Genomic DNA, 24980 nt, shown 5'->3' on the forward strand with positions numbered 1-24980 from the left:
ATTCCATTACCATATCGCTTTCGCTCGCTCGCTTCTGCGTTCCGTTCTCCGAAGAGGGCGATAGCGATGGCGAGGGAGGAGGCGGCGCTCGTATGGCGTCCCATTCCGGGCCTCCGTGATGCGGAGAGGGAGCGTACTCGGGCTCGAATCGCACTGTTCGCGTCCGTGTCCAACGGCGGTGCTGCGTCGGCCGTGATTGAGAGGGAGAAGAAGGACGCGCGGGAGAAGGAGGCGTTCCCGTCCGTGGATCAGCTGCTTCGGCATCCTTTGGCGATTCTGGCGCTTGTTCCCGATGGGGCGTCGCTATTTGCCGCCGGGGCCATCTCCGGTGCCGCTGCCAAGACCGTTACCGCGCCCCTTGACCGCGTCAAGCTCCTCATGCAGGTTACTCCCGTGACTGATTCTGCATCTGCCCTAATTGTTTTCTCCTGCCATAGCAGCAAAAAAAAAAAAATCGTTTCCTTACGCTAATCTTGTGCTCGTTTCTTGATTTGCCATTTCAAAGGAGCAATATTTTGTAAGGTTTAATGAGTCAACGGGAGTACACAGTGCTTTATCTTCCCGATTTTCTGTTAATATTGCAGAATAATATTTTTAATGAGCATACCTCTTTAACTGCAGACCCATGGACTGCGTGTTACTCAAGGAGCTGGAAAGAAGGCATTTAGCTTCATTGATGTATGCATTCCTATGCTGCTTCATTTTGTGATCCCAATTATGTCCTACCTCTATTCTTTGTCTTTATGACTGCAAATAGGATAATTGTTTTCGATGAAGGATATTTTCCAACAGCTAAGTGTTAAAAGTAATATTTTCAGTAGATTGAGTTGTCTAGATCTTTGGAATACACCAATTTTATGTTCTAATATTAATATTATAATTTTATAAATTTATATGTCAGGCTTGGAATTTGGGCAGTTTGTGAAAAGACAAGCAGAAAAAAACAAGCATTTTTTAGGCATTAATTTAATATGGAAAACCTTGGTGTTTCTTGTAGTGAGCAACGATTATTATTTAGACGGGGAATGAATTTACGTGGCAAGCGCATCATGGCTCTAATAGACTTTGTTAACTTTTCTTTTCACAACATGCCACTACCGATGAATAGATTAAAAAAGAGCTGATGTGGTATCCATCAAGAACCAATGTGATGGTTTCAATGTAGAGAAAGTTTGGGAGAATCTATTTATCCTTATGATCTCTCTTAATAATTCAAGAAAATTGCATGAAGTAGCCTAATAGCATATCATTTCTGTTATAAACTTTTTTCCCCAAATAGATGGGTGAAAATAATTGGTAAGTGATGGATCTTTAGTGAAGTAGCCTAATACCGTATTGTGTCTATTTTAGATGTCTTTCCTGATTAGACAGTGAAAGTAAATGGTAACTGATGGATCTTTAGTGCATAGCTAGTCATTTGACTGGCCTGTGCTTTGAGTTTGTCTAATATGTAATCAAGGTTTTAGGTTTGAAGAGATGGAGCAAAAACATGCTTGCATATAATCCCCCAAGTTGGATTTTAGATGCCTACTTGTGTTGATATTTTTTGTGCTTCAGTTTCCTTGGGGCATTTCCTTTCTTCGTCTGTTATCAACTTTTATTTCCTTTTTTGATTTAGAAAGTAATTTTCATGCTGATAACATATTCTAGCATGTTTTAACCTTTTTTTCCTTGTTTTTATCCTCTGACATTGATTGCTAAAACAACATATCATATGGCATCTCAAGCTCTTCAGAGACCAAAATATGGTTGCTTATGTTTAATCTATTGTTTTCATTCAGGCTATGACATTGATAGGGAAGGAGGAGGGCATTAAAGGCTATTGGAAAGGAAATTTACCACAGGTACATTTTTTCTCTCCCTCAGTCATGGTGCATATCAAAGATTAATTTTACTTTCCCTGATTATATTAAATTCTTGAACTGTTATAGGTGATACGGATATTGCCATACAGTGCAGTTCAACTCTTTTCTTATGAAATCTACAAGGTATGGGTTCTTGCATGGCCGTCCACCATTGCTTTATCTTGTGTGATCTACTCCTTGACACGTGATAATTTTTCTGTTGATTTGGTTTTAGGGGCTCTTCAAGAACAAGGACGGGGAACTTTCTGTTCTTGGTAGGCTTGTTGCAGGGGCCTGTGCTGGGATGACATCCACTCTAGTGAGTTTTTGTAGGAAAAACATGTAACACTTTGTTTACTGCTTGTACTTGTGTAAATTTTGCCTGACTAGATCAATTACTTATATTGCCTGTTGAGATGTGTTGAAGTAATGCCAAAGTTTTGGAACTTATGGTAATTTAGGTTACATATCCGCTGGATGTCCTAAGGCTTAGGCTTGCGGTTGAACCTGGTTCTAAGACCATGTCCCAGGTAATGGTTGTTGATGTTTGTTTACTACTTTATGTGCGTACAATCTATCGAAATAATCTTATTTTTTTCAGGTGGCTCTTAACATGCTACGAGAAGAAGGGTTTGCATCATTTTATGCTGGTCTTGGTCCTTCTCTCATATCGATAGCACCTTATATTGCTATTAACTTCTGTGTTTTTGACTTGTGAGGTTACTCATTTTATTTCCATTAGTTGCTAAGTGAAAGCCTACTCAACTATTAATCTTGTTGATATTGCTTTATTAATCTGCAATTGTTAGGTTCAAGAAGTCACTTCCAGAAAAGTACCAAAAGAGGCCCGAAACATCCCTTGCAACTGCTCTTATCTCAGCAACACTTGCTACCTTTATGTGCTATCCTTTGGACACTGTGAGAAGACAGATGCAAATGAAAGGTTCACCGTACAACACTATACTAGATGCTTTCCCAGGTAATAAACTTATTTGCAATTATATATATTTTTTATTGATGCTAAATGATTGATGAATATGTTGGTTTCTTAATGTGAAATCTATGTTGTCCATTTCTGATATGCATGATGGCATTGGCAACCACATCTAAGTTTAGGATGGTAGGAAGATGGTTAGGATTACCTTAAAGTTGCTTATGTAAGCAGAGATTTGACCATCAAAAAACAACTATGTTAGATTGCATGAGAAAGCTTGAAAACAATCATGCTATATCAGGTGTTGAATTCAGTTACAATTATTAGGAGCACTTTCTACCTAGGGTTTTAACCTTGAGTAAAAGTTCTGTACTAAAAGAGCAGCTCTAATGCACAAAGCTCCCGTCAATGCGGGTTCCCAGTGAAGAAGGAACTGTAAAAATTTTCTTTTCATTGAGTAGTATGCTGATCAACCCAAATACAGTGCTATGGTTTGCCATCTGAGAATTGTATTTTTCATGTTCATCTGTTAGTTCTTTCCTCTTCTATTGACAAACTTTCACGGTTGCTCATTGCACTCATGTACCAACTGCTCAAGTGGAAATTATCTTCTAGTTTGCCCGGTAGCAGTCAGACCATTTACATGATGTTAACTTTAACCATGAAACTTTCAGGAATTGTGGAACGTGACGGCATTGCCGGCTTATATCGAGGTTTTGTGCCCAATGCATTGAAAAGTCTGCCAAATAGCAGGTTGCCATTGTTTTTCCAGACTTATTTTCTGCAATTTACCTTTCCATTTGCTTAGCCCTTTTGTTGATGAAGACAAGTAATTGTTTGCAGTATCAAGCTCACTACATTTGACATTGTGAAGAGTCTAATAGCTTCCGGGCGAAAAGAACTCGAGAAAATTACTGAAAGCAACAAGGAAAAATTGGCGAACTAGTTCAGTCATCTCTTTTACAGATTCTAACAGGGGATTCAAGCTGTTGGATGCTGAACTAGGAATGACTTTTGGATAGATATAGATGAAAGGACTGTAGGAGAATTGTTGCAGGATGTTCTTTTTCCTTCTCTCTCAGTGATCGTTTGCACTTCGAACACAATTTTTATTCGTCATATATTTCTCAGATACTTTCTTACATCAGAATCACTGGTGCATGTTATCATCAATGTAATTGTTGTTATTGATTTGATTTTAAAAATCTTGTTTGGATACTCCACATTTTCAGGAGATTATGACTGTTTTGTGTTTAGATGAACAATCTCTTTTCTTTGTTAATTTCATTTATTTGTGTTAAATGTAAAATAAAATTAAAAAAATATGAAAAATAAATGGGTGAAAATTAAATAATATTTTTTTATCGTTGTCAAGAAGGCATTCTATGTTAATAAATTTTTTTTAATTATCTCTTTTTACTCAATCAGTCCAATAATATTATAGTAATTTTTAATTAAAATCTAGAAGTTCAATTACTTGGAAAGTGTTAGGCGACTTCGCTGACTCTATTCCTTTCTTGGTCCTTCCAACCTATCCTATCCGTCCATTTCCCATCATCACGTCCTCGCACGAATCATAAAGTTGCCATCGTCGCCGCTTTGGAATGGCGGTAGGTGAGGCAGAGGCGATCAGGTCCGCTCGAGCATCCTCTCCCTCCATCTCAAGTTCTCGGTCCCATCTGTCCGTCCATTTTTAATACACATTGCCCTTTTCTATAAAGCTCATTCCCTCCCCCTCGTCTCTCCATCTCTCGCGCGCTTCCCGAGAACTGTTCACCCCCTCCGTCGCCTGCCCATGGCCGTCGCCTCCTCCCCTGCCCTCAACTCGGTCGGTTCCTCGCATTCCCTCCCTCTTTCGAGGCCGTCGGTATGGGGTTTGATCGCGTTCCGTAGCCCCCGCAGCAGCTCCAAGTTACAGATCCTCTCGAAAAGGTTGGACTTGAAGGCGAAGGATCACAGCGAGATCGCCGTCATTGGTGCCACAAATGAGGCGGATTCGGAGGCGTTGTGGTTGGGGAGAGAGGGATGGGGGAGGAGATCGAGGCGGAGGAAGGGCGGGGTGGCGAAGTGCAGTGCTGGGGGGATCGTGGAGCGGGCGGAGCAGCAGGCGACGCTGATCCCGGAGCGGGCTAAAGTGCTGGCGCTACTGGCGATGGTCATGTGCCTCTGCAACGCGGATCGGGTGGTGATGTCGGTGGCGATCGTCCCGCTCGCTTCCCGATACGGCTGGAGCAGTTCCTTCTTTGGAATTGTACAGGTATCCTAATTTTCGATCTGTTCTGTCTCCCAACCTCCTGATTCGCGATGATCTCTATCTGCCATTTTCCAAGCTCCAACTCTCAAGCGCTAATTTTCATGCACGCGTCTCAAATTCGATCTTCATCGAATTTGCCTTCATCGAAAGTGCAAATTTATTGGATCAATCGATCTTATCCTTGAAGTTTTACCATGGCATATCGTGAGCGTCTTTGTCAAAGATCTGAGGAAACCTAACAAGTCTTAAAAAGGATAGTAAATAAATAATCACTTCTTGCCATAATGATTCTCGTCCCAAATCTCTTTTCTACCATTTTTTGCTCCTCCCTCACTCTATCTCGTCGGTCCACCGTGTGGGTCATGGAGGCGGGCCCTTTCAGCAGTTTGTAGGCCTTTTCTTGGTCAGAGGAGTCTCAGACACTTCAAGTGAGAGGAATTCAGGAATTCGGAGGAAGCCGATCGGCCCGATCCCGCAGTCGTCGTACTAATTCAAAGAAAATTACTTAGGATGCTTCGCATGGTTCACGCTTCCTCTGGGGCAGGGCATCTTTCTGCTTCAGCCTAAGATTGCTACATCTTCAGACTGAGTCACCCTTAAATGTTAAAAAATTCTTGCTGACTTATATTTGCGTAGGATCCAAGCAATTTGGGGTAGGTAGGTAGCTGTTTGTCGCCTCTCACCTACTAAAATTTTATGATTTGAGAAGGCAATACTCTAACCAGAACTATAAATGCAGATTCAACAACTCCAAATGGGAAGATCCATCGCCGTCCACATCCACAATGCCAACTCTTGCTGGATTTTTCAGGCCGTCTATAGTGACTACTTCCTAAATCATAATTTAATGGAAAGGGTTTGAGTTGGACTTACAATGTGAGCTAAGCCACAGGAAATCTATGGTGAACCAGGAAAGCACGTTGGAAATTTACATAAGTTTTCAGATTATATCAGCTAAACTGTCCAATGTGATCTCATCCTTGTCAAACTGGTTGAGTAGAGTGTGAATGATTAGCTGATCCAAGAGCCTAAACCCTCACTGTCAATGGTCATCAGTATTTATAGGTTTTGAGTAGCATGCATTTCCAAAATTTAAAGATTGAATCGATGATTTGTCAAGTTCAATCAGAAAAACTAGGAATCAGGTGCATCAGGATTGACCCAAAAAGATTGTTAAAATGTTAATGTAGTTCTTATGATAACATATGACTAACTTTTACGTGTGGTGATAAACGTTCAAGAAGATAATGCAGCTGCTTAAATGTTCTGTTGATTGATCTGAAACTCATACCATCATGCGTGCCTTGGTGAGGTTTGTTTTATGCATCTTTCAGAATAACATTTTTCTTTCTAAAAGAGAAAGGAAGGATCCTCCATTAATATCTAGTGATGGGGTAGCACAGGTAGTTAGGTGTAAGAAATGCCCTAATTTTTTTCTTGTATCTCTATGCTGATGACTTCACCTTTTGATCTCATGGTTCCATCCAGTAAGAAGATTATATGAAACTGCTAAACTTTTCATAAGCTTGACAGTCATCATTCTTGTGGGGATATCTGATTTCATCCATTGCTGGAGGAGCTCTAGCAGATAGATATGGTGGCAAGCGGGTTATGGCATGTGGTGCAGCAATCTGGTCCCTAGCTACCTTTCTCACTCCTTGGGCTGCCAATCATTCCACTGCCATGCTTTTGGCCATTCGTGCACTTTTTGGCTTGGCTGAAGGAGTTGCTTTTCCTTGCATGAGCACTCTCTTGTTCCGGTGAGCCACCTATCTGTTGTGAGTTTGTTTCTGAAGAATAAGTTTCCTTGTTAAAAAATATTGATTCATTGTACTGAAATAATGCAATTAGATTTGTTCTTTGGTATCTAGCAGTGATTGCTATACTGTTATTTTGATTCAGATGGTTTCCCTGCAATGAACGAGCCAGTGCACTTGGCATTTCCATGGCTGGTTTCCATCTGGGAAATGTAATAAGCTTCCTTGCATCGCCGATTATATTGTCAAGCATTGGGCTTAATGGGTCCTTCATCTTCTTTGCATCTCTTGGGTTCCTCTGGGTGTTAGTATGGTTGGTTGGAATCACAAATGATCCTCGTGATAGCCCTCATATTAGCCAGGCCGAGCTGCAGTTGATTCAGGCCGGGAAGAAGGACTTGAAGATGGAGAAAATCCCATCTTTTAGCTACTTACTCTCCAAGTTACCAGCTTGGTCATGCATCCTTGCCAACATGACTAACAATTGGGTGAGTTCAATCTCTACTTCTCTTCTTAAACTTGTTCTATTGCCATGTACACCCTCAAACAAATTGAAGTTTGCTTTGAAATCCAGTTCAAAGACATAACATGATGGTTCTTTTAATCAGCAAAAATTAGTTCAACATGGACATGTACTGTGATCCATTATATCCATATATCAGAATGATTGAGAATGATGTCCTCTAGTCAACATGACTAGTCATTTTGAGAAGGAATGAATTCTTCTGTAAAAGGTGTGTGTTGAATCAAGGCTGCTCCATACCTATTAGTCTCACATGCATTAAGTATGGTGATCCATTTATATCTATGACTATTAGTCTCACATGGATTAAGTATGGTGATCCTTTTATATCTATGTATTAGAGGAGCTTCTCCCTCTTAAGTGACTAAAATCTTCCTTTGCTCTTCTCTTAATCATTGTTATCTTAAGGCCAAGCTGCAACTTAACTAATCCATCTTCCACTGCAGGGCTACTTTGTACTTCTGACATGGATGCCCATGTATTTCAAGACCGTATGTTGGAACTTCCTCTGTGTATATATATACCTATATTTATACCTATTGCTTTGCTTAATTTTCTTCTTGACACAGGTTTACGATGTGAATCTGAAACAAGCGGCATGGTTCAGTGCTGTACCTTGGGCGGCAATGGCTCTGTCTGGTTATGTTGCAGGAGCTACTTCGGACTTCATGATCAAATCTGGCTGCAGCATAATAAAAGTGCGAAAGATCATGCAGGTTTCCCTACATTTTCTTTCCACTTGAAATCACACTTCAACTACTGAGTCAATCTAGATAATCATGAGTAGGGAAACTGTCAAAACCCAAATGTTAGTACCAAATCTTTTGGCTTGGCATGTTACAGACGATCGGCTTTATCGGACCAGCTCTGTCGTTGTTGAGCTTGAGGTATGCACAGACATCAACAAGGGCAGCAGTGCTTATGACTCTAGCTCTTAGCTTCAGCTCTTTTAGTCAAGCTGGTTACATGCTCAATATCCAGGTATGATCTAAATTGACTTCTTGGGTTAACTTTGTCCTAAACTTGAAAATTTCTATTGCCATCCTTCATATCTCATTGTTGACTTACCAGATTTTTCCTAATTTGTGTATGTATTCACAGGACATTGCTCCAAAGTATGCAGGATTTCTACATGGTAAGTTTCTTTGAATAGAGAAGTTCAAGCTTGGAATTCTTCGCTATCGACTGAATCTTGATACTTTAATGTGGGGCTTTATTGCTCCGACTTTAAATACGATATAGTCTCAGATCTAATGGTGTAAGAACATGTCTATGTCTGAACAGGAATAACGAACTCTGCGGGGACATTCGCAGCAATTATCAGCACAGCAGGAATAGGCTACTTTGTCGAATGGCTTGGATCATTCCAGGCCTTCCTCACCCTCACAGCAGCTGTCTACTTGACCGCCACAATCTTCTACAATCTACACGCCACAGCGGAACAAGTGTTCTTCTAAATTTTTGTGGTTGTTTTTTATTTACTAGTGATTGTTAGATTCGTCGAATAAATTTGCAATCTTTGATGCATTATGAATGATATTATTGATCGCTCGTGTATCTGTTTGATAGAACGAAAACAACAATAATAGGCGACTGATCCATCTATCAATTGTTGGAAATTTGAATAACACACTAATGGGTTCTTGTTTGTCCAGAGTTGATCCTCTTGAGCTTTAACATTTCTGATTGGATCAGCGGTGGCCACGGCAGAGCGAAGCAGCGGTGGCCATGGCTGAGCTGGTTCGCCGCTGTCCCACTTCTTCCAATCACCGGGGTAATCCCCACCCGAATAAAAATACGTCAAGGAAAACGATGGGATCCAAAAAAGAAACCACGGGGCGGGGCTGTTCTGCCCTTTTTAGGCCCACCACCATCCTTTTCCCACCCGCTGTAGCCACCCAATCCGGAGAAGAATTCGACGGCGGCGGCGACGACGAGGAAGAAGTCCGAAAGCTGATTTTTTGGCCTGATCCGTCGCACGCCGATCATGGTCTTCGTCCAGTACCCCCGATCCCTGGAAGCGTCGCTTCGATCCTTGCAGAGGCAACGCCCTGTTCACGAGATTCTTGGTGGAGGAATCGGTAAGTCCCTACACCCACCCTCTATCACTCCCATTTGTTCGTCGAATTCGCTGTCGAATGCAAATCGCTAAGAAAGTTTTCGTTTTTGTTTAATTAGAAAGAAGGTTACCGGATCTTGTCCCAAGTGTTTTTTTTTAGGGTTGCATAGACTTTCTGTTAACATCTGGATCGAGGTTAATGGATTTATTGGAACTATGTGTGGCAGTTGCCGATGTGATCCTTTGGAGGAGAAGGGATGTGACGCTAGGGATTCTGCTTGGAGCAGTGGCTTCTTGGGTGCTCTTTGAAGTAGCTGGGTACACTGTGGTATCGCTTGTGTCGAACGTTCTGCTACTCTTGTTCTCCATTCTATTTTTTTGGACGAAGGCTGCAAGAATTGTCAACAGGTAACTTGTCCTTTAATTCACGTAGTTGTTGCTTTCATCCTTCATTTTATGAGTGCACTGGTTGAATCAATTAGGAAATAATATGTCAAGAGTAGATGGTGACCTTAATCTAGTTAATGTGGTAAAAATATTTTAGTTATTATGGGTGTTAATGCCTAGAATTCAATGAGGGATAAGATCCATGGAGCCTAATGGTTGGAACAAATATAACCTTACACTGAAAGGGTTCTGAACTTAGAATATTTCATTTGTGAGGATCTGATATGGATATTTAGGAACCTTTTGCGTGCCTACCTTAGAGGAGATCAGTAAGGAAAGATTCAGCTCAACTTCTCTGTCAAGAAGAGACCTGGCTTACCATTCATTTTTCAAAATTTTCCTTTTGGTAGTGCTGCATAGTTTTGCATTTGTATGGACCATTTATAGTGTATGATTGGCGGATTGGGATAGGATTAGCAGGAAGAATGTTCAGGAATGCTCTATCAATAAATCATCTTGCAAAAAAAATGAAAGAATATGGGTTGCTCAAGAACCAATCATTAACTGGGAAAATTATAACTTTGGCGCTCCTAAATTGTTGTCCTGGTGTAAAGATTAAGCATAATAGGACAGTAAAATTAGGACTCTTTTGTTCACTTCGAAACAAATCATGGCAGCCCTGATAAAATCTCAGCAGAAACAAATGTAAATTCTCTGGAAGAGAAATAGGAAACAAGAATGATAATATGCACTCATTTTTAGGGGTTTATATAAATTGTGCTCTGGTAAATGAGGAACTTAGAGCCAGAAAAGAAGATTGACTTGCTGTTTTTAAAAAGGCCATTTTCTTTTAAAATCAACTTTTGGTATTATTTTTTTATTTTTTCTTGAAAAACATAAATTTGTAATTGTGAGGTGGTGGTAAATTCAGGTAAAGTTAAGCATATAAAAACTCCTTGGGTTCTTTAGTTGAGACGAAAATTCTCCCATGTATTCCAATGCTTTTATAAATGAAAACTGATGAATATATTTGTTGAATGACATGAGCCGTGTGTTTTCTTTTGAGAAAGCTGTCGATCAAAAGGCATCTCTTTGATTACCAAAAGGTAAGCTATTTGCAAATTTTCCACGGCTTTGATGTCACATAAAGAACGGTTCGAATCCTAACAGTACCAATGTTTACCATATGCAGGATTTGAATCTTAGGAGCTCCAATTTTTACATAGAAAATAAGTTGCTAATCAAATGTTTTCTTATTTCCACTTGTTATTTGGTTACTTATCAGAAATTTGATGCAGTTTGCATTTCCCATCCCTCTTCTACTCTAACCTTGGTGCATGTTTAACAATCTTCATTTATTTGTTGACATGAATTCAGACCTCCTCCATCCATCCCGGAAATACACCTCACAGAAGAAATGGTCCATGAAGCTGCAGCGTTTGTTGGTTTATATGTGAATGCGATCCTATCAACTTTTAACGGCATTGTAAAGAAAAGAGATACCAAAGTCTTCTTTAGAGTAGCTTTGTATTTATGGTTGATTTCTCTGATCAGTGGTTTTGTTGATCTTCGTACATTGGCTTACTCAAGTAAGTGCTTCTCATGGCATAGATGCTTCTTTATCAGCTAAAGAAAGTTAAAAAATCAATGTATTGATGTAGATTTTCATTAAAGATGTGAGAAATTACGAGGTTGAAAAGTGTTAGAAAATTGCAATGTTGCATTTGCAAGCCTATTTTGATGGCTTCATAGATTATTTTTCCAAGAGCATTGGTTTTTAACATCATTTCTGGAATTGATCTCCTCAAGATGTGAACAGAATGACTGCTCTTCGGTTTCCCGTACTCTTGTTGACTAACAAAATAGATAGGGTTCATTTCTCTCTTCTACATAAGTAATACAACTTTACTCCCTTCTTTCTTCCTGCAGGCCTTGTAATCATCCTGACAGTCCCTGCATTGTATGAGAAGTATGAAGACGGCGTCGAAAGATATTTTAAGCTCCTTCATATGGAAGTCCAGATGTATGAGAGAGTATACACTCAGTGTTTCAGCAAGTACTTCTTCAGAACTAACAAGTGGGTTCTCAATACGAAGAAGTTGCTTGTCAACGCGTGAGTTGTGGTATAATCTCATGCATATGGAAGTTACAGATGTATGATAGCATACACTGTGTCTTCTAGTACTTCATCAAAACTAACAATCACTTCTGGCCGTGAAGAAATTACTAGCTGATGAGTGTTTTCTGTATGATTTCATCAATGCCATTCCTTAATTTTGTCATAATTCAAGATTGTGAGTGAAATTTGTAGCATACATCTGAGTTTTGTGCAGTTTTTTTGTGTTTGTTTTTGTGTGTGTTCCTTAGCGTAGCCGATTGGGATAAGAGTTGGTTGTTATTGTTGTTGTGTGTTCTTTAGTATATTTTAGAAATTGTTTCCAACTATGAGTGTTGTTATTAAGTTTTTGAAGGTCATCCATAACCCTGTGGAATCTTAGAAGATATTTGTTTCTAAATTTCCAAAATTTCATATAATGCAAGTGACAATTTAATATTTAAGCAGATTGTGTCAATTTAAGAAGGAAGTTTAACATTTTAGTTAGTTAATTACCTACAGGTGAATATATTTTTCTTGAATTAATCATTTTTAGTTATTTAATACAATTAATTTAGGATTCAAGTTGACCCAGATTTTTAAAATTATTATGAAAATTTAAATAGAAACAGAAGTTCACAAGTTACCTCGTATTAGTCATTAAATAAAATAGTAATAATAGTGTAAAACTTAAGACTTAATTTATAGATATGGTGTAATTTTTTAAAAATATTTCTTACAATAAGTTATTTTTTTTGCAAAAAAAAACATGTTTTTCCATTATTAGTTAGCAGTTTATTTAAACTTGCTAAGAGTTAAAATAAAAATATAATAAAATATTATTTTGATATTTTTAAAATTAAAGCGCTCTTTGTCCTTTTTATTTGTATGATAAGTCATTTGAACCCAAAAAAGGGCAAAAAGACAAAAGAGCTGCTAAAGGTGGGTCATTTTAAAAATCACCCAAAGTTCAGCAAAATTTTAATTTAGCCCTCGCTTAATTTTAAGGACTCTCTGCTGTTCTTGTTGCGAAGCAGCGGCCGCGACCTCGTCGCGACTGCGTCGAGGTGGCTCCATCGTCGCTCCGCCGCTCCTTTTCCTACGGATTCCTTACCGGATTGTTCCTCCACGTCGCGATCCAGACATGGGAGTAAGCTTTCGATTCGATATGTCGCTTTTGCTTCCTCTCTTTTCTAGGGGTCCCTGATTCTTTTGCTCCGGAAGTGCCGCTCCTTTCTTCGTGCAGATTCCGTCCCGGACATTCGAGGAATCGAGCGTGTTGGTATCCTCGCCACCTCTTCATCCTCCTGCTCTTCTGACGCCACCACCTCGTTTGATATTCCTGCGGACGAGGAGGGAGAGGAAACCTCGCTGTTGGTGGGACGACGCGACAGGGAGGAACCCGGGAAAGAGGCGATGAGGATGGCAGCGGTCGGGACCGGGGCCGGAGAGGAAGACTGGGACCGGGTTGACTCCGTGATGCGGATCGATGATTCGGACGATACGGCTCATCAGATTAGCACCGGTAAATTGCCTTCCTGTGCTTGTTCCTCTTCGTTCTTATTTACTCAGGGTGTTTTTCTAAAGCCTTCTTTTTTGCTGTTGCATTTCTGATTGCCTTTCAAAAGTTGACTATGTTTTACATTTCCTGCAAACGCTTCATGATAATCTGATGACCAAGTCATAGATTGTAATACTGCACTTGTCATCAATTTTTTCTGTCTTTCTAGTTTCGACAATAATATCTGTGATTGGAATTCCAAAGTTTTTTTAGCAGTTTATTGACTATGGATTCGTCAGTATGGAGTTTTCATATTCCAGTTATTCTAAAGTATCATTTGTTTAATGTGCTGCCATAACTCAAGGAAAGTTGTCTGTTCTTTAGTTCCTCAAGAATCAAGATACATGGTGTTACTTCTGTAATTTGCAACTCACCCACCGTTCCTTTTCATCTGATGGATTTTCAGATCCTTGGTACCAAGTTGCCTTTGTGCTCACAACTGGGATAAACAGTGCTTATGTCTTAGGTTATTCTGGATCGATAATGGTTCCTTTGGGTTGGGTTGCTGGTACGACCGGGTTAATTTTGGCTGCTGCAATATCTCTCTATGCTAATGTTCTTCTAGCACGCCTCCATGAAGTTGGTGGAAAACGACATATCAGATACAGAGATCTTGCTGGCCATATATATGGTAATGACAGCGATTTTTTTTGTATTTATTCTCTATTGTTTCTCAACTTGTCCTAGTTAATATTTAAAATGCATTAGATGCAATTAGGTTCTGAGAAGTCATATGGTCTACAAGCAAGGTGCAAAACACGCCTAGAAAAAGTGAGACACCTACTTTCAAAATATTAAGCATATGATTTCCATCTATGATATATAATTGCATGACCATGACATTTAAACATTGTCTACTAATAGGAAAATCTATGCAAAATAAGTTTGAGTATATAAAAGCATCCTAATGTAATGTTAAAAATGATGTATTAAGTAAACTTATAAACAATCACAATCAATATTTTTCATTATGACTATTCCTTAAAATCTTACAGAAGTATCAATATCACTAATTCACAATCCCTTATTAGCTTAAGATCTTGGAAATTTCAATAAGCTAGAGGATGCAATCACCGTCTGCATCAAACAAATTTAATTCTTAGATGTTTCAACGTTCTTCCCTTGTTTTGTCTTGTGATTGATCATAGGGAAACACCAGGAACAACATTTTAATGATTTCTTTTATTTGGTGACATATTGCAGGTAGGAAAATGTATTCTCTTACATGGGCATTACAATATGTTAATCTTTTCATGATCAACACGGGATATATCATTCTGGCTGGGCAAGCTTTGAAGGTGAGACATTTTTACCTGCTATTGTCTCAATCTTGTTGCCAAGATATAAGTTATTACGTTAAAGTCATTTATCCATTATCTTCTATTTTTTTGAGGGTATGGATGCTAGTCCATTGTAAACGTGACTTCCTATGTCACTAAAGTACCTCCCTTGCTGTGCATCTCCTTATTTTGATATCATTCATTTGTTATGCAGGCCACGTATGTCCTTTACAGGGATGATGATATCTTGAAGCTACCCTACTGTATAACTATTGCTGGATTTGTTTGTGCACTTTTTGCTTTTGGCATACCACATTTGTCAGATCTCAGAATTTGGCTGGGGTTTTCAACATTTTTCAGCCTTATATATATCATTGTAGCATTCATGCTGTCTCTTAGGGATGGTACTATGAAATTTACCTCAACTCCCTCATTCAAACTTTCAATAGTGATATGTTCAACTTAGTTCTAAAGTTTTTCACGGCCAGTGTGACAACTTTCAATTATTTATCTACTGATTACATGGGGAAAGAGTTTGCAAAGAGGACCAAGAATGTCTTGCCAATAACTATGGAACTATTTTTGCTGGAGTAATTACATAGAAAATCATATATCTTGTTAATTAGGAAATCAGATTTAGAATTTATCTGTCATTCTTGGAATTCCTTAAGATTTCAGAGTTGATTTTTTTTCCTATTGTATACACTTCCACCGAATCCATGTGCTGTCAATATTTTCATTTCACAATGTTACTGTATTTTACCATTCATTTCCTGCATTTCTGAAAAGCCAGCTGGCAATCAAACTCCTCGCCAATCAATTTATTATTCCCTTGTATGGAAAAAACTTATTCCAAGCCCTAGAGAAAATCAAGCCCATGACATTATGCAATGAATATTAACAATTATTTTATATGCTCTATCAAATAATTTCAATTTCTAATGGCCAACTTACATATATGTCACTCCTAGAATCAGATGCAGAAAGCAACTATGAAGTGGCACTTTCTTTTTGGTACTCCTGTTGTCCATCAAGCACGAATATGCTTATAAAGTTCAGAAAGTGCTGTAGCACGTGCTATTGATACAGCCTCCTAATTTATGAAATGATTCCTTGTGTTTTCTGTTATTTTTCCTTTAGGCACTTTGAGTTTATAAAGTAATTACTGTTCTCTACGTGCAGCTTGTGTGCAAGTAAACCAGCTAAAGATATAGATTGTTTATATAATTTTGCTTAATACAGGAATTAATTCTCCCCCTCGGGATTACAACACTCCAGCATCACATACTAACAAGATTTTCAGTTCCATTGGTGCAGCTGCCAGTCTTGTTTTTGCTTACAATACAGGCATGCTTCCAGAGATTCAGGTGAGAGGTTCAAGATGCTTATACCTCATGCATTAGGAACATGTTACGCCTATCAATATAAAGACTTGATTTCATTGTATACAATTTTCATCTGAAAAACATGAATGATCTTAAGATGCAAAATCATGATTCATAATACTCTATGCTGTTCAGAACTTAATTTATTTCTTTCAATTATCGGTCATAAGATGGCTGGGCCTCTAGATTTGTTGATCATGAGATGCCTTCTTGTTGTGATTTCTGTCATGGAAAGAGTATAAATTCTGCACTGTCTTTCTTCAGGCAACGATAAAACATCCTGTTGTCAGAAACATGGAGAAAGCTCTTTGGTTTCAATTTATAATAGGGGGCTTGCCACTGTATGCTGTTACTTTCACAGGCTACTGGGCTTACGGATCATCATCATCGACATACCTACTCAGTAGTGTCAATGGTCCAACTTGGGTGAAGTCAGTTGCAAATGCTGCGGCCTTTCTTCAGACAGTGGTTGCCTTACATGTAATTTACTCTAACCACTCCAAATGCTTTCCAGTAACATCATGTTTACTGAATTCATAAAGGAAAAACATTTCACACTTGATCATTGTTAGACTGCTTCAAATGTTTACAATTTATCAAGAGATTTGTTAATTACATATTCATAATTAGGCTTTGGCACACCCCAAGTATGATGGATGTGTGGTAGAGTTACTAAAGAGGGTACAATTAAAACAAAACAAAACTATACTTGAGAGAAATTAGGTGTAAATCCAATAGATTTTTAAATGAGAGAAAATAAGTTGCGATGATACATATATGTTCAAAGAGAGCTAATAGATTTCATAGTTAGAACAGTTAAATATGTCTATGCGTTTTAGCTGGTTAACTGTGCATCAGGTTATATATTGACTGAAAAGATTTATTCTTTGTATTGTATCCTCATCCATTTTGGAGCTGAAAATTTTCAAGTATGAAAATGCATAACTTTACCTTTGATTTATTTTTGAAATGTCTCTTTTCTTATTGCATTCTTCTACTTAACTATCAAATATTATCTATACAAGATATTTGCGAGCCCTATGTATGAATACTTGGACACAAAGTTTGGAAGAGGCAAAGGGAACCCCTTTTCCTTCTACAACCTCTCTTTCAGAGTCGTCGTGCGAGGGGGCTACCTCACCGTAAACACATTTGTGGCTGCCCTCCTCCCTTTCCTTGGCGACTTCATGAGCCTCACGGGCGCGCTCAGCACGTTCCCTCTCACGTTCGTTCTCGCAAACCACATGTACTTGAAGGTGAAGAAGGACAAGCTCTCCCTGCCTCAGAAGTCTTGGCACTGGCTAAACATTGTGGGGTTTCAGCACCATGTCCCTCGCCGCAGCAATCGCGGCTCTATGGCTCATTGCGATCGATTCAAAAACATATCATTTCTTTGCGGACCTGTGAGTATTTTTGATCCAGAAGTGTAGGATAACTTGTGCTCTCGTCCTCAGTATAGTTGAATTGAGCCATTCATGATGTATAGAAAGCAAGTGTATGTATCCTTATCATTGAACTTGTATGATGTATATAGTGTAGTTGAATTGAGTCATTTATGATGTATAGAAAGCAAGTGTATGTATCCTTATCATTGAACTTTTATGATGTATATAGTGAAGTATGAGCATTAGTATATTAAAATTGTTACTTCATCATCTACTTTGTATTTTTTTTGTGTGTGCTTAATAAAAATACTCTCCATTTGAAATTGTCTGGATTGACCGTCGTATGCGTTTCAGAATCTAAATGGTGATCCACAACAACATGCTCAAGCTCCTCGTAAGCAATTCAACTATCACATGAAAGAGCCTCATGGATGTGATGTGATGATGCCATAAAACTAATTAGAGAAATAATAAAAGAATTAAATTTGAATTTTAAATAGGATGAATATTTTTAAATTTTATTTTTGAGTATACATAAGTTATATTTTAAATTTAATATCATAAATTATTAAAAAAATATCATAATAAAGAAAAGAAAATGTTAAAGAAAGAAACGGTATTTGTTTTTTCAATTTCATATTAATTTCTATGATAAATAGATATATTTTCAGAAAAACGTGGACCACAAATTAATTAATGAATTAATTAATTTGTGCTCGATTAAGAGAGATGAAATTAAGGTATGCTTCTAGAACATACAACACCACGTTTCCCAATTTGGTAAAAAAAGTTGAAATTTGAAAATGAGGGGCTTCTTCTGCTTAATCGCCACGGGGGGTTCACATGGTCGCATTTTATTCCGTCCATTGTTGATCCCAACGCGTGCAGCCAAAAAGGCCAATTGGAGACGCGGACGCGTTCGGTCGGATCCCCAGATCGAGATCTCCTCCTTGGCGGTGTTGCTCTCGATCCTAGACCTTTCTCGGGCCGCGGTTGCGGGATCTGTTGTCCCTTGAGTTCGGATTAGGGCTCTCGTGATGGGTTCCAAGGATGAGAAGCCTTCGAGCAGTGGCTTCTTCTCGGCGATCACGTCGAGTGTGCGGAATTGGGGCAGCGCGGTGCATAAATCTGTAAATGGGTGCGTGTTTTTCTGCTACTTTTTAAATTATTTTTTATGACCTGAAGATCGTGCTTTGTCCTTCGTTATTGTTAAATTGAACTCCTTTTGAAATTTACTTGAAGCTGGATTCTCCATGAGTTTAGCTTTGTCGAAATTCAATACCGGATATTCAAGTTGGACAGTTTTTGCTTGGCGATCTTAAATTAATAATTTTGTATTTAAGGGCATCTTTGTTGCAAATAAGCAGGCGATGGAAACGAAGTCAAACCAGGGGCTGTAAGGTCCTTCACGGAAACAGGCACCCTTTAATGTTACTCTTCTTAGTCCAGCAGTGTCGTGGTCAATTTGATTGCAGTAAACGAGTTTAAATCAATTACCTGAGATGCCTTATCTGGGACAATATTCACAAACGTCTTCTTCCTTCTCATAGAAAGTTCATGCTCATCTTTCTCAAGCTAAAATGGAAGGACATATATAACTAAAACAAATTCTGCGTAGAAGGGCTCCTATTAGTTACAGTAAAACGAGTGGTGTCTTATACATATGTTCAATAGAACTCTAACATAAGGAAATTTACTTTGTAATTTATGATTGGTGTCTATAACACGAAGAAAAAAGTTACAAAAATCTGAAATTGAGTGAATACCGGATGGATAACAATATACAAATGGAAAACAAAGCATTGATGAAGAAAAGATAGATCCTCGGAAACATAGAAGGTAGACACGTGTAAACCAAAACTTTCATGCCCAGATGCAATATTTTGATTGAACAATTGAAGAATTTATGCTAGCCATTTTTTTTATCTACGATCTAGACATGCTTCATAAAACTTTCATATTGTTGCCATAATGGTCAAGCATAGTACAAAATTTCTTAAGTAATTTAATAAATTTATATTTCGGTGCGCCAATTATAGTTGTAGAATTCATAATTTTATCTTGGTGTTGTTTGATTTTGGTTCATTCAATTTTTTGTATGTTGCTGGAGCATAATCAGCATATAAAGGCAGCTCTGTAATTCTATTGTTGAATGTTTTAGTTTCATACAAGCTTCCATGCTTATTATGATTTACTTTAGTAAATTCTGTGAGTTTGTTTCAGCATGAATTTGGTATTTGTTTTACTTGATTTGTTTCTTATCCGAATTTGTTATTGCATATGAAAATTCTTTTTTTTTCTTAGGCTATTGGGTTACGAAGGACTTGAAGTTATCAATCCTGAAGGAGGAACTGATGATGCTGAGGAAGAAGCCCAACGAGGAAGATGGAAGCAAGAGGTAGTTAAATAGTAGTGAAAATTTAAAAGTGACATATTAGATAAAAGTGATTTTAAGAGAAATGGATTGATGTTACTAATGATATAGTCATGCATAGAGTTCAATGGAAGCATAAAATCCATGTAGCAAGCCCAAATTGTTGGGATTAACCCAACTTTTTTTTTTTGTAGATAACAATGAAATTGAAATTTTATCTAAGATTCTCTTTGAATCCATTGGCATCTTGCATCAGTATTCCATTTATTGCAGTCTTTTTGACATACTTTTTGCACCGAGGATAAAATATCCATAGCATATTTACTTTAAGGAACCAGACCTAATCTGGAAAAATAAATGAAAATCAGCAATGCCCCTTTCCTGTGACCTAATTATAACATTTTCCTTGTTGAGACTAGAGAAAGTGATGTGAACTTGTCCAAGTACATCTTTTTTCTTCTTGGCTAAGATCAACTGTTGGATTGATTTTTAGATTTAGTTCAAAGAGACAAGTATCTTTGTCATATCTGATAATGTATGCTTCTTTAACAAGAAAACATATCAAATTTATCAGCTCTTTAATATCCATTACCTTGTCATTAAATCTATGTCAAATGTTACCTAATTATGATGTATTTTAATGTTTCTTAGGAACGAGATAGTTATTGGAAGATGATGCAGAAATACATTGGATCAGATGTAACATCAATGGTCACATTGCCCGTCATCATTTTTGAGCCAATGACAATGATACAGAAAATGGCTGAGGTCGGTGCCAAGTTTTTCATTTTCATCCCCTTATTGCAGTCATCTTGCTTGCTATATTTTCTTTCCCAGCCTGAATTCTGATTTACATACCCTTCTGCTTGCTAGAAGCCTAGAATTAGTAGCCTGCAGCTTAAGATGGATACATGTTTCTACATAAATGTATCATGTTGAGTCTTTTTCTTACACGTTTATATGCCAAGGATGTTCATGTAAGTCATAGTTGTGTTAAAGACTCCCTCCTTTTCGTGTGTGTTCTTAAAGAATCAAGCTAGGGTTTGAGGGAAGGTTAGATCGGCAAAGTTTTTTAAAATCATCTTTTCCTGACCAAATTATAACATGATTTGATCCATTTTCACAAATCATCGAGCAAATTTCAATAGATTCCATCAATTTTCTAACATAAACGAACTAATTACTAGCTATTTTATTAATACCTGGATTTTGTAGGAGTTCTTAATCTATGGGTGATGTCGATTTCTCTGAAAAAATTGGATCAGTCATTGCCAATACCAATCAATCTCAGACTATGGGTATTGGTATTTGCCGATTTTTCCAACTTTGGTCTTTGGATAACAAATGATATGCTTTAATCTCTCTATTTCTCTCCATCTTCATTTCAATGTTATTTTCACTGGCTTAGTGCATATGAAGATTATGGGAGTTCCTAATAAAGTATTGATTTTATGATAGAGGAGTTTTGATGACACTCGCCATTGATTGACTCTTGACAAATTTAATTCCCCTTTAGTCGGTATGGTGGTTTTGCCTCTTGTTGATAGGGGCTTCTAGATGTGCTCTATTAATACCATTCCAAAGAGATGTGCACATTGAATTTGAGTCGATGCAGCAATTCCTTTTGGTGTATCACTACATTGTGATCGTTTTACATTTCTTGTCCTCTTGATACAGACTTAGCAAAACATGGTTCCTCTTAGTCAAATACTTTCATGTGTACTACGGAATTCTTTGGAAAACAGAAACTGCTTGAACTTTAAAAGCCAGCACAATGCACATGCTACAAATGAGGATCTTAGTTTTCTTTTGAAGAACCATCAAGGAAGACACATTATAGTGTGTTGAATTTAATTGTTGCTTCCTTCCACAATGAAATTTTAGGCTTTCCAGAGCATACTTTTGTATCTAGTGTCTTTTGTTTATTTGTCTTGGATGTATTTGACGAATGGATGACATGTGTAGTCTAATGAATCTTATGGCCAATTCAGTTGATGGAGTACTCTCACTTGTTAGATCTGGCAGATAAATGTGAGGACCCCTACATGCGTTTAGTTTATTCCTGTAAGTATGTCTCTGTATTTTTAATGTTAATAATGCTGTTTATGTATTGAGATGCAAATCTCTTTAACTCTTTCCAGCTTCTTGGGCAATTTCTGTCTATTATGCCTATCAAAGAACATGGAAACCATTTAATCCTATCCTTGGTGAAACTTATGAAATGGTTAATCATGGTGGTCTAACATTCATCTCTGAGCAGGTTAGTCATTCTTATGCTTCCAGCATTTGGAGTGAAGGTGTGGCGGTTTATAACGTGTCCAAATATGCTTTCGTATCTTTTTTGCTTTTATTCCATAATTACAGCTAGCCATACTTTCAGGTTAGCCATCATCCTCCAATGGGAGCAGCACATGCTGAGAATGAACATTTTACTTATGACATCACGTCAAAGTTGAAAACAAAATTTCTAGGAAATTCAGTGGAAGTTTATCCAGTTGGAAGGTAAGTTGTGTTGGAACCTATGATTGAGGAATTCAACTGTCTAAACTATTTGTTCAACCACCGCCCATGATATATGTTCTTTTTGAAGCATCGTAGTAAGTGATTCTCTCTTAAGCTATTACCTGAAGATAATCTAATTTACTTGTGACACAGGACAAGGGTGAAGCTGAAGAAAGCTGGTGTGATATTAGAATTGGTGCCTCCTCCCACCAAGGTTAACAACCTCATATTTGGGCGCACATGGGTTGATTCCTTTGGGGAGATGATCATGACCAACTTGACTACCGGAGACAAAGTTGTTTTATACTTCCAACCATGTGGTTGGTTTGGGTATGATTCATTTCACATAATCCATTTGATTTGTCTCAAATACACCTTCACCGCAATTTTTAAAATAATGGTGATCTTTATGCTCTAGCAGAAGGCAAGATGATCCATTGATCTTATCCAATAATATAGATATTTATTCTTTTTTTTTCCTTTTAATTTTGCCTTTAGTATTGATATCACTATCTAGCCTTATTTGTCCTAACTATTTGAGATTGTTGCCCTCTATTTAGCTCTATGCTAGAAGACTATCGCTATAATATTTAAATCATGTCATTACATTGATTATTCCTTAATGTTGTCTTTGTCTTCATGTACTCGCACTTTTCTTCATCTATTGTACTCCTTGCACTTTTCACTTGAAATCTATTACAATCTATTACAACTTTTAATTATACAATCTATCAATCACCCTTGAGCATGTTATATCATCTTAGCTTATTTTATCTCATTCTATTATTTATTAGGACTACAAATTATTCTCAGATGGTAATTTTCTTATTCTGTGTTTTCTAGTAATTTTGCACATCCCTACATTAACTTTTTATACGTATTGCTTTCTAATAGCTCAACATTCTGAATGAATTAGCATACACATGGAGGCAAGTTATCATATCTGCTCATTTTTATATTTCACTGAATGTGCTGACAGTGCGGGGCGATACGAAGTGGATGGTTATGTTTATAGTGCTGCAGAAGAACCAAAAATATTGATGACTGGGAAATGGAATGAATCGCTGAGTTGTCAACCTTGTGATCAAGAAGGAGAGCCACTGCCAGGGACTGAACTAAAAGAGGTACATAACAAATTTCCATGACCCTTTACCATCTGTATGGTAGTTATTTGTTAGTGCACATATGATAGTTAGGAGCTAATTCAATATCTCGAGGTATGTAGAAAAGAGAAAAAGATCCACAAGCTTGTTCCAATGCTTTGTTCTGCAGTTGTTTTTTCTAATTCTTTTGGATCTGGGTTTTAAACAAGAAACAAATGCTTGGGTTATGTTAGATCTTCATGGGTTGCAATAACTGGTGAAAAAAAATGGATATATACTTCTGCATTCTTTTTTTTTTTTTAAATTGTTAACGAAATTGCATTATATCCAAAATAGCATTGACAACTTTGACAGGGAAGAAGTGGACATATATTTATAATTTAGTCAAAAACAAGAATTTTATATTATCAGTTTCGTGTAGGGATATGAATTGATGTATCATTTTCCTGTGTCTTGATAAATGCTTTGTTGATTTGTCTATCTATTACTATATGGAAGTTGTGTACTATATATTGCACTATCACTTTGCTGAATTTTGTTTCTTGGTCATTCACATTCATTTTTTATTTACTGATGCAATCATTTTGATTAAAGATATGGAGAGTAGCTGCTGTCCCAGAAAAGGATAAATTCCAATACACCTATTTTGCACACAAGATAAACAGCTTTGAGACTGCGCCTAAAAACTTACTGGCTTCTGATTCTCGGTTGCGACCCGATAGATATGCTCTTGAGAAAGGGGATTTGTCCAAGTCAGGTGCTGAAAAGACCAGGTGAGTGCACACTAGAGGAACTAAGTATTCATGAGAAACAAACTTGACCTGTCTTCTTCCCTATATTTATAGGTTTCCATCATTTCAACCATCTTGATTTATCTTTTGTATGCATTCAGTTTGGAAGAGCGGCAAAGAGCCGAGAAAAGAATTCGCGAGGCCCGTGGTGATCAATTCAGCCCGAGATGGTTCAACATGACCAGCGAAGTTACTGCTACACCTTGGGGCGACTTGGAGGTATACGAATACAATGGAAAATACACAGAACACCGTGCGAGAATCGATAGCTCTGATTCAGTCAATGAGGTTGATAACACCTCGATCGAATTCAACCCGTGGCAATATAGCGACTCAGCCTCCCAATAAGCCAGCATTGTCTGCCCTACACTGCTTTACTTGGTTGCTAAGGATGCATTTGCCCCTCTTTTAGTTTCTAAGATGTTTGGTGGTATATTAAAGTAATTGTACTAAAACAAAAGTGTCATGGATTGTCAAGGGAATTGGTAGGGTTCCCTATGTTTCATTTGGTTGTATTATTTTTCACATATGTCAATTTTATATTTTTTTTCTTGCTTGTTTTATTTATGCCTTGTTTAAGGTTCTTGTTAAATCTTTATCTAACTCTTATGATCCAAGTTAGGTCTCATAGTTTAAATCTTTGCCTTCCAAGATAGTCTTATAGGTGGTTCATGGTGTTTTCTTGGTTTAGGGGAGTTCCATTTGATTTTGGGCATTAGATTAACAGTTTAGTTGGTGGCAATTTG

The 24980-nt window shown here is 37.7% G+C and overlaps 5 protein-coding genes across 5 annotated transcripts; all 5 read left to right on the forward strand.

The window, feature by feature from the left end:
- The first annotated feature begins 40 nt into the window (after positions 1-40).
- Positions 41-3994, forward strand: LOC141811395 (thylakoid ADP,ATP carrier protein, chloroplastic-like). The gene is made up of 10 exons (XM_074699442.1): positions 41-384; positions 622-678; positions 1782-1844; positions 1932-1988; positions 2080-2163; positions 2306-2374; positions 2446-2558; positions 2654-2823; positions 3453-3531; positions 3622-3994. The coding sequence occupies exons 1-10, from the start codon at positions 67-69 to the stop codon at positions 3722-3724; spliced, it is 1113 nt and encodes a 370-aa protein (XP_074555543.1). The 5' UTR covers positions 41-66; the 3' UTR covers positions 3725-3994.
- A 546-nt stretch (positions 3995-4540) lies between these two features.
- LOC141848270 (putative anion transporter 2, chloroplastic) lies at positions 4541-8905 on the forward strand. The gene is made up of 8 exons (XM_074736322.1): positions 4541-5035; positions 6566-6792; positions 6935-7277; positions 7759-7803; positions 7882-8028; positions 8156-8293; positions 8414-8447; positions 8597-8905. Exons 1-8 carry the CDS (start codon positions 4574-4576, stop codon positions 8767-8769), a joined length of 1569 nt encoding a protein of 522 aa, XP_074592423.1. The 5' UTR covers positions 4541-4573; the 3' UTR covers positions 8770-8905.
- A 216-nt stretch (positions 8906-9121) lies between these two features.
- On the forward strand, positions 9122-12203 carry LOC141848273 (reticulon-like protein B12). Its single transcript, XM_074736324.1, has 4 exons — positions 9122-9393; positions 9599-9779; positions 11136-11347; positions 11688-12203. The coding sequence occupies exons 1-4, from the start codon at positions 9300-9302 to the stop codon at positions 11873-11875; spliced, it is 675 nt and encodes a 224-aa protein (XP_074592425.1). The 5' UTR covers positions 9122-9299; the 3' UTR covers positions 11876-12203.
- A 697-nt stretch (positions 12204-12900) lies between these two features.
- Positions 12901-17734, forward strand: LOC141848616 (putative proline transporter 2). The gene is given in 9 exon segments (XM_074736664.1): positions 12901-13003; positions 13078-13378; positions 13821-14045; positions 14618-14712; positions 14909-15098; positions 15937-16061; positions 16344-16559; positions 17105-17392; positions 17394-17734. Coding segments are annotated over 9 exon segments (1539 nt in total). The 5' UTR covers positions 12901-12997; the 3' UTR covers positions 17487-17734.
- A 608-nt stretch (positions 17735-18342) lies between these two features.
- On the forward strand, positions 18343-24797 carry LOC141848659 (oxysterol-binding protein-related protein 3C-like). The gene is made up of 10 exons (XM_074736707.1): positions 18343-18602; positions 19769-19862; positions 20490-20606; positions 21830-21902; positions 21980-22098; positions 22219-22340; positions 22494-22670; positions 23320-23464; positions 24038-24216; positions 24336-24797. Exons 1-10 carry the CDS (start codon positions 18502-18504, stop codon positions 24580-24582), a joined length of 1374 nt encoding a protein of 457 aa, XP_074592808.1. The 5' UTR covers positions 18343-18501; the 3' UTR covers positions 24583-24797.
- The last annotated feature ends 183 nt before the right edge of the window (positions 24798-24980 follow it).

The sequence above is a fragment of the Curcuma longa genome, chromosome 17, assembly GCF_044706935.1.
Source record: "Curcuma longa cultivar G26 ecotype Majalengka, Jawa Barat chromosome 17, ITB_CL_G26_1.1, whole genome shotgun sequence".
Classification (NCBI taxonomy): domain Eukaryota; kingdom Viridiplantae; phylum Streptophyta; class Magnoliopsida; order Zingiberales; family Zingiberaceae; genus Curcuma; species Curcuma longa.

What these genes read in the sequence shown, in the direction of transcription:
- LOC141811395 (XM_074699442.1), top strand. Translation starts at nt 67, where the DNA reads ATGGCGAGGGAGGAGGCGGCGCTCGTATGGCGTCCCATTCCGGGCCTC. An exon ending in TTTCTTATGAAATCTACAAG is followed by an intron (nt 1,989 to 2,079) that starts GTATGGGTTCTT and finishes ATTTGGTTTTAG; the next exon opens with GGGCTCTTCAAGAACAAGGA. An exon ending in GTTCTAAGACCATGTCCCAG is followed by an intron (nt 2,375 to 2,445) that starts GTAATGGTTGTT and finishes TATTTTTTTCAG; the next exon opens with GTGGCTCTTAACATGCTACG.
- LOC141848270 (XM_074736322.1), top strand. Translation starts at nt 4,574, where the DNA reads ATGGCCGTCGCCTCCTCCCCTGCCCTCAACTCGGTCGGTTCCTCGCAT. An exon ending in GTTACATGCTCAATATCCAG is followed by an intron (nt 8,294 to 8,413) that starts GTATGATCTAAA and finishes ATGTATTCACAG; the next exon opens with GACATTGCTCCAAAGTATGC. An exon ending in GTATGCAGGATTTCTACATG is followed by an intron (nt 8,448 to 8,596) that starts GTAAGTTTCTTT and finishes ATGTCTGAACAG; the next exon opens with GAATAACGAACTCTGCGGGG.
- LOC141848659 (XM_074736707.1), top strand. Translation starts at nt 18,502, where the DNA reads ATGGGTTCCAAGGATGAGAAGCCTTCGAGCAGTGGCTTCTTCTCGGCG. An exon ending in GAGGAAGATGGAAGCAAGAG is followed by an intron (nt 19,863 to 20,489) that starts GTAGTTAAATAG and finishes AATGTTTCTTAG; the next exon opens with GAACGAGATAGTTATTGGAA. An exon ending in TGATACAGAAAATGGCTGAG is followed by an intron (nt 20,607 to 21,829) that starts GTCGGTGCCAAG and finishes TGGCCAATTCAG; the next exon opens with TTGATGGAGTACTCTCACTT.
- LOC141848273 (XM_074736324.1), top strand. Translation starts at nt 9,300, where the DNA reads ATGGTCTTCGTCCAGTACCCCCGATCCCTGGAAGCGTCGCTTCGATCC. An exon ending in GATTCTTGGTGGAGGAATCG is followed by an intron (nt 9,394 to 9,598) that starts GTAAGTCCCTAC and finishes TATGTGTGGCAG; the next exon opens with TTGCCGATGTGATCCTTTGG. An exon ending in GCTGCAAGAATTGTCAACAG is followed by an intron (nt 9,780 to 11,135) that starts GTAACTTGTCCT and finishes ACATGAATTCAG; the next exon opens with ACCTCCTCCATCCATCCCGG.